At 38.0% G+C, this 7887-nt stretch overlaps 1 protein-coding gene across 4 annotated transcripts in view; it reads left to right on the top strand.

Moving 5' to 3' along the window:
- Positions 1-5241: 5241 nt before the first annotated feature.
- exoc1 (exocyst complex component 1) overlaps positions 5242-7887 on the top strand; it is a 12060-nt gene continuing 9414 nt past the window's right edge. For 2 of the 4 annotated variants that reach the window (XM_031868341.1, XM_031868339.1), the window contains exons 1-5: positions 5242-5302; positions 6911-7042; positions 7134-7264; positions 7350-7509; positions 7781-7798. In XM_031868341.1, coding sequence (XP_031724201.1) covers positions 6919-7042; positions 7134-7264; positions 7350-7509; positions 7781-7798 — 433 coding nt within the window. In that variant the 5' untranslated portion in view covers positions 5242-5302; positions 6911-6918. The remainder of the gene's footprint in view (positions 5303-6910; positions 7043-7133; positions 7265-7349; positions 7510-7780; positions 7799-7887) is intronic. The other 2 variants (XM_031868342.1, XM_031868340.1) reach the window with 1 other exon arrangement.

Here is a 7887-nt window from a genome sequence, read left to right as displayed (position 1 = left end):
AGTTAGTATCTCAACATAATGAGTTAGTATCTCAACATAATGAGTTATTTTCTCAAAGTACTTAATTACTAATTTCTTAAAATAATGACTCTCAAAAGCAGGGACTTGATATCTCAAAACAATGATTTAAAAGTATGTTGAGACACTAACTAATGTTTTGAGAACGTTTGTCATTATAGTGATTACAGGATCTCTCAAGCTTGTTTTACCCAGAGACCTTATTTCAGGCATCTATACCCATCATCCTGCATAACATACGTAATAAGATAATAATGGAAGCCACAGTAAGATTAGTTACAGTATATCATAAGTCAGCCTGAACATATGAAGATCTTAATCCGGTGTTTATTTTTGCCACGCTGACCATAAAACAAATATAAAAGAACCCTGGTGATGCCTCCTTAAAGGGCTGCACTAAATGCCATCCAGATAGCAACCCAAGCGCTTCTGGTTTCAAACACAAATAGAAAATGCTATCCGCCTTTAATCACCCGTGTTAATGTCAAACGTAGATCACACAGATGTAATCGCCGTCCCCCGACGCTGCCCCACCCGCCACCAAAAGCCCCTTTTGTTTGCTGGTGACATCTGTATGTCGTCCGCCGAGGGCTTCCTCACGCCCGCCGCGGCAAGTTCATGTGGGGCGGCTTAGCGGGAAAAGCTGGTTTGTCCTTTTACAGTGTGTTGTTTTGCGATTGATTACAGTTTTTCTTTCATTTGCAAACACACGGAAATGAAATGTAAAGCACAATTATTGAGACTCGGAGAGCAAAACCTCAGCTCGAGTCTACGAAGCTCTGCTTTGCATCCAATTTGCAATTTCAACATGGCGCAACAGGCTGCACGCAGTTCTCTTCAGGGAATCTGACATGAAGTCACTCGTTTGCCATTTTGAAACGCTGCCATTCATAATGCCACACCCATCGATTATTTGGTCAATGATGAAAGCACTTTAACACAGAATGCAGGTTAATAACTGTTCACAACAACAGTGTAAGTCAACATGGCAGCGAGAGGCCTGTTCTCACCAATGTGTTGGCCATTTAAAAAGAACCTGTAATTCATGGTTTCTTTTATTTCTCTTTTTTGATTTTGCTGTGTTTATATTCTATTTAGATTTCGTTGTGTCCTGATGTTTGATGCAAAATGCAACATTTGGAAATGCATTGATGTATTGATTGATTTTACAATGTGGAAATGAATAAATATTTGTATCAGTGTGCAGTAAGTATACCGGTGTTGTGTGTTGTGTTTGGTCAATATCTTAGTGTACTTCACTCTAACAATGTTTCTGATAAAAACCAATCCCATACTATACATCATTAGAAAAGTAAAAGTATTAAAAGTGTTTTATTGAGCTGGTTCAAAGAGAATCAGATCTAATAAACCATACGGTGACAAAACTGCTCAATAAAACATGTTAACGTTTCCTCTTTTCTGGTTTGAGTTTGAGTTTTCAGAGACATAGTTAGAGGAAAGAACATGAGTGTATTGAACAAACACAACACACAAGAACAGTACTCACTGCAGACTGATGAGAATATTTACTTCTGTCCACATTCAAATCAATCATCACATCAATGCATTTCCAAAGGTTGCATTTTGCACCAAACTTCAAGACAGAACATGTTCTATATAGAACATATATGACATAAAGGCATCAAAGAACATTTGTGGAAACAAAAAAGGAACAGTTACTCAGTTACACAACCTGATTAATGAGTCTACATGGAGCAGTCAGGTGTTTGGTTCATGTGTGTGACATTTTGAATGTCAGTGTTTTGACTTCATGTCAGATTCCTGTGTCTTCTGCAGAGAACTGTGTCCAGTGTGAGACAAAGAAAGTGTCAGGTTGAAGTGCTGATTAGGTTTAAAGCAGAAAACGTTCAGAGTTTTGCTCTTTGAGTTTTGCTTTATGTGTCGTTTTAGTGTGTCAACGATTGATAAAAACAGTAAATGCAGAGGTTAAATTGTACATGATAGTTAAAATGAATTCTCACCTCAACACACACTGCATCTTAATGCTTCATTAAGCAGGCTTCCTTTAGTTCTACATGTCTTTGTGCTGACATCAGTCTGTTGTAGGAGGATGAACGTCAGCGCTGACTGCAGACCTTTGACATTCACAGAATACGTAGACAGTAAGTGCCAGAATGGGAGAATCATGACTACAGGAAAGATAATGGTGCTGTTTGTTTTGTAATGTGTGTGCATGGGATGTGCGCAGTGTTTACATGTTACAGTGGGCTCAAAAACATTTCATGGACATGATGACCCGAACATGAGAAATATTAGTTTCTTGAATGAAGGAAAAAAGTGGTAAAATATTTACATCGAACAGGAAATGGATGAAGATTTCTCAACAAAAAACAACTAACTCAAACTATTGGAGAGAACACAAAAAGTCTTTCAATATTTGGGGTATTTATCTAAATAAAAACACACTAATCCTACTATAATACCAGCACAGATCAAGAAGAAGCATTCTAACGCCGTGATAATTAAATAAATTACGAGGGATTTTGTTTGAAAGATAATAACTTGATTCTAACCAAATGGAAGTATCTTGTAAATGAAATATATGGAATGGAAAATAATAACCATGAGAAGCAGAAATCAAGTTCATATCTTTGAATAAATATGAGAAAAAAACATTTCTAATGATCCTCCGGTTGGATGTGACAACTGAGACAAATGTGTGTGTTGTTTCCTTCTTTATTGCTACAATGACTTGAATTTATCAGTTATCGTTCAACTATATCCTATTAATTCATATTCATATTTATTTATTAGGGCTGTCCTCAACCAAAGAAGTTCTTACTCGACTAACACTCACGACTTTACCGACTAATCAATTTAATCTTCAGATCTGTAAAACAGAGTTTCTCCACAAAGAATCACACAAAGGCATCACTTTAAATCTCGTGTTTACCAGAAATGTGCTCATAAGGTTCTTGAAAATAATTATTTCAGAATGTAAAAAGCATAAAAAACGACTAATCGACTAAAGTAATCCTAGATGACGAAGAACAAAATGACCGATTAGTCGACTAATCAAATAAAATGGGGACAGCGAGATTTATGTAAACATGTCTTTTATTTCCTCTATTCTTATTCTTATCTTGTCATTTTTTTGTATACTCTATAACCAAATCATTATTTTTTTAAATGCAAAAAAAAATAAATGTACACTTGCTGATTAAATATTAATAGAGTCATGATTTTCATGTCAGAATCTTGTAAAATATGTATCTTCATGTTGTTGTGAACATCCATTTTAAAAAAACTCTACGAAAATCTGTTAAAATGTCCATAAAAATAAAACCTGTACCAGCTGGAGTCACTGTAAACTCTTCCACTGTCTTCTCTGTCGGTAAAAGATAATGTTGTGTGTTTATTTCAATATTAAAGCGATAACTTTGTCAGATAACATAATAGCACACAGATCAAGATGTCGACACAACATCCATGAGCTTCAGTCACATCGTTTCCCGCTTCTGGAGCAAAGACAGTGATGTTCAGGGACATTCATGTCATTCCCGCCCGTTGAAAGACACCGCAGAGACCTTCAGCACGGATGTGGACTCGATGTTAATCATCTAAAGAGGATATCTCTGTATGTGCATGAGTTCACGAGCTCACACGTCACAGGCAGCAATAAACCGTGAACGATGACAGTGAACGTCTCATCCACCAGCTGGGAAATCAAGTGCTGTCTCTGCAGAATGACTTCAACAAGCAGACAGTGAGGACCTCGAGGCGACGTCGTCGTCTGAGGATCACTCGGGACTTTCTTTTTCCCGCCTCGCTGTGTTGACATTCAGTCCCCGGAAGCCTCTGTGGGCTTTTACCACAGCTGCTTAATCACTTTTAATGTTTCAGGAAAACATGAACGGGTGGAAGAAGGAAAGAGACACGCAGGAATTATAACTATAATATGGATTAACAATGCCACCTGGTGGCCTAAAAAGGTCATTTATGAATGCAACATGGCTTTTTCAGGCATAACCTCATACATTTAAAAAACAATCAACTCCAAAACTCTGAAAGACGATAGACGACACAGTCTGCATGCATTTATGTCGTCCTTACTTACGTTGCACATTTGCATCCGTCATCAGTTCCTCCAGAATTTGAGGCCTTGATCAAATCTGAAATAATAACAGTATGTGTGTATGTGTGAGGTTTTTGTGAACACCAATGCCTTATTATGTAGTTTTAATGCGTTACAATACTTCCTGACTACAGATTGGCTGTGTGGTAATTTGACTAAACACAAACTAATTAAGGAATATGTAAAAAGTATGAGCATAAAATCTACACCGTAAACTAGATTTTGACACAAGGACTCAGAACCTAAAGGTCAAGAAAAAGAAGCAGCGTCATTTATTTTAATCCATGTAAATAATAACTAATATATACACTTTTTATATGTTTGTATACATTTATCAAGACACCTCAGGAAACTGGGCGCAGCAACATTGTACTGCCTCTGTGTGTTTTTTAAATACAATTTATTGAACACACATTAATATAAGATCTCAAAGACAATACTTAATACAATATAAACGTTATCAAAATAAATGAAATATAATTCAAAAAATAAGGGGGATTTATGTGAAATTATTCATAGAAATATATAAATAAACAGTAATTTCTTCATCATGACGCATAGACAAGAACAAAGAGACGCGATATTTCCCCACAAATCTTTGTTGCTATTTTATTAGTCATTTGTTGCAAATGATAAGAAAAACAGCTTAAAATCATTCATAAAACACAGGAGGGCTTGTGTTTCTCCACTTTCTACAACGAGTATGATATTCACCCATAACAATGATCATATCAAACATGTCAGAAATAGACGAGTTTAAATTCAAATATCAGAAATGTCATTTACCGAAAAGTGTATTTGTATACCCAAAATCAACAGGGCATGAGAAAACATGAGTCTGTGACATTACAAAAGGTACACTTCAATTACTTTTTAATATATAAATTCTGTTGCCGGGTAAACCTTATGAATAATCTGAATTTTGGGGAAATATGCCATTTAATAAATTCAGAATGTGCTTTATCAATAAGAGTCAACGTTTACATATCGTACCTACACAACTGTATCATATAATCATGAAGTGTTCGAGAACAGCACTGATAAATGTGTTATTACCACAGTCTACGGTTATTACTGCCTCTGTGAGTGGATCAGGGCGGATGTTGACACTGTCGCTGTCACGTGACGTCCGAACCCGGAAGAGAGAGGGCGGTGCTTCGCAGAGGGCTGTTGGGCTGATAAACCAAGGTAGGCAACACTTATGAATTCATAACGTTACATCTGTCTGTTATAATACTGACGGTGTGCATTTCGATTCAAAATCACAGTAGAATATTATATTATGTGGTCAAACCTTCGCCTGCTCTGCGTCATGGATGCTAACAGGGAGCTAGCTTAGCTCTCTCGAAGCTAGCAGGAGCGTTAGCATACAGCTAGCTAGCTAACAGACACAGAGGACAACATTTATTTTAGGAAAGGTGCTTTTTTAGGGTGCTTTATTACTCTTAAGTCCAAAGTTCGCAGACTTAAACACCGTGTTGTGCTATTTCTGGTCAATGTTGTGAAGTAGGTTAGCTTATTTATTGGTTTATTTAATAAGGGACAGTGCACATTAATAAAAACATTGCTGTAAATGCTCCACAGTTAGCCAAGAGGCTACTTTTCATCCGTAGTCATCAGGAGAGATATTACAAAGTGAACCTAAAAACAGAATATAAGATTACATTTACAAAGTTATGCAATACTGACCCTTTACAAAGCGTGCAGAAATAATGAAAGAAGTGAGATTATCAATATATGTAGTATCATCATTCAGGAGACTCTTGTACTACATTGTCAAGTACTAACAAGACAAATTCAACACACGCAAAGCAAATATAATAAGGGATAACAATGTTAAATAGAAACATGGAGTAAAGACAAGATTATGCTGCATTGTTAAACACTAAAAAACATCCATGTCAGAGGGGATATCAGCTGATATCACTGCTTTTAGACCGCATTGGACCAGTTCCAGATCAAACATCATCATACCTAGACTAGTCGTACCTGGACTAGATTATTCAAGAGAAGCCAGAATCTCTTTAAAAGTCAAACTCTTTATTCTATTAGTAAAACTGCTAAACATCTAGACCTCATTGAACCAGGTTTCATTCTAAAACACTCTACTTAGACTGTTCATATCTGGACTACATTATCCCAGAGAGGCTAAATATTCTTTAAAACACTGTATTCTATTTGTGAAAATGCAAAAACAATCTTCACATTGGACCAGGTCCAGATCAAAAACCACCAGACCTAGACTGGTCAATGTACAATTTTATCACAGGGAAGTCAGAGATTCAATTTCAGATTTGTGAAAGATTTATTAACTAAAGTCTATTTGTGAAATTCAAAAATCATGAGATCGCCCCGGCAAATCTGGACCGTGTCCTATGTAGTCCGGATTTGACAAGTCTAAGTCTTTTCACAAATAGAATTAAGTTTTCACGAGTCTAAAACTTTCTCTGGCCTCTCTGGGATAATCTAGATCAGATTTCACCAGTCTAGGTATCATGGTTTTTGATCTGGACCTGGTCTAATGTGGTCTAGATGTGAAGAAAAACTGTGAAATCTCCAATGTGTTGCAGGTTTCACTGTCATCTTTCTTAAAGTGAGTTTCCGACAACGTTAAGGATCAAAATGTCGCTTGCAAATCAAATGCTAACTTCAGTTTTGTCCTGATACTGGGGAAGGAAATGCTATTGAGGCTAAACGGCGTGTAAATCAAATTTAAAGCGAGTGTTCGTGCTCGCATGATGGATGTGTGTCTCTTACCGTCACAATAATAAACACCTGCTACCTTCTGTACGGCAGCATCCGCCATGACGGCCATCAAGCATGCTCTCCAGAGGGACATCTTCACGCCCAACGACGAGCGTCTCCTCGGCATCGTTAACGTCTGCAAGGCGGGAAAGAAAAAGAAGAACTGCTTCCTGTGTGCGACGGGTAAGAGGAAAAACAAGTCTGAAGAACTGTTACTGATAACAAGGGAAATATATTCTGAAATATTGTGTTTTCTTTGTGTTTCTTCCTCCAGTTACCACAGAGAGGCCTATCCTGGTCAAAGTGGTTAAGGTGAAGAAGTCTGACAAAGGGGACTTTTACAAACAACAGCAGACGTGGGAGCTCCGAGATCTGACAGAAGTAGATGCCAAAGATGCGAGCAAGGTCGGAGAAATCTCTTGCTTTTCTTTTCTTGTCCCAGAACCTCGTTCACCGCTCACACTCTCCTCTTCTGACTCTCGCTGTTCAGGAAAACCCTGAATTCGACCTCCACTTTGAGAAGGTGTACCGCTGGGTGGCCAGCAGCGCGGCCGAGAAAAACTCCTTCATCTCCTGCATCTGGAAGCTGAACCAGCGGTACCTGAGGAAGAAGGTGGAGTTTGTGAATGTCAGTTCTCAGCTGCTGGAAGGTGTGGAAACGCTCCGTCTTTACTGTACCCCCTCCCCTGTGAGCGCATGATTTGATTATGATCTCCCTCTTAAACCAATAATGTGTCTTGGTCGTGTTTGAGGCGTTCTAATGAGTGAGAATCTCTGCTGGATTTTTGTTTAATTTATTTATTAATAGCAGGTTTTTAATAAGTATTGGACCTCTCCTCTGTATCTTGGCTTGTTGGTTTGGCTCTCTGTGTTAAATTCTTCTTTATTCTCGCTTTTCTCTCTGAAACTTTCTCTGGCCAGAACTTCCTAAAGCGGAAGGTTGGTAGGACTTAACTTCCCCCCCTCCTCACTCCTCTCCATTGTTATCTATCTCATGACCTCAGCTCCCCCACCCCACACCCTCCCCC

Source organism: Anarrhichthys ocellatus, unplaced genomic scaffold (genome assembly GCF_004355925.1).
Source record: "Anarrhichthys ocellatus isolate YVR2014 unplaced genomic scaffold, GSC_Weel_1.0 scaffold42, whole genome shotgun sequence".
Taxonomy (NCBI): domain Eukaryota; kingdom Metazoa; phylum Chordata; class Actinopteri; order Perciformes; family Anarhichadidae; genus Anarrhichthys; species Anarrhichthys ocellatus.
The sequence above is the reverse complement of the archived record's forward strand: the minus strand, read 5'-3'. Positions and strand labels throughout refer to the sequence as shown.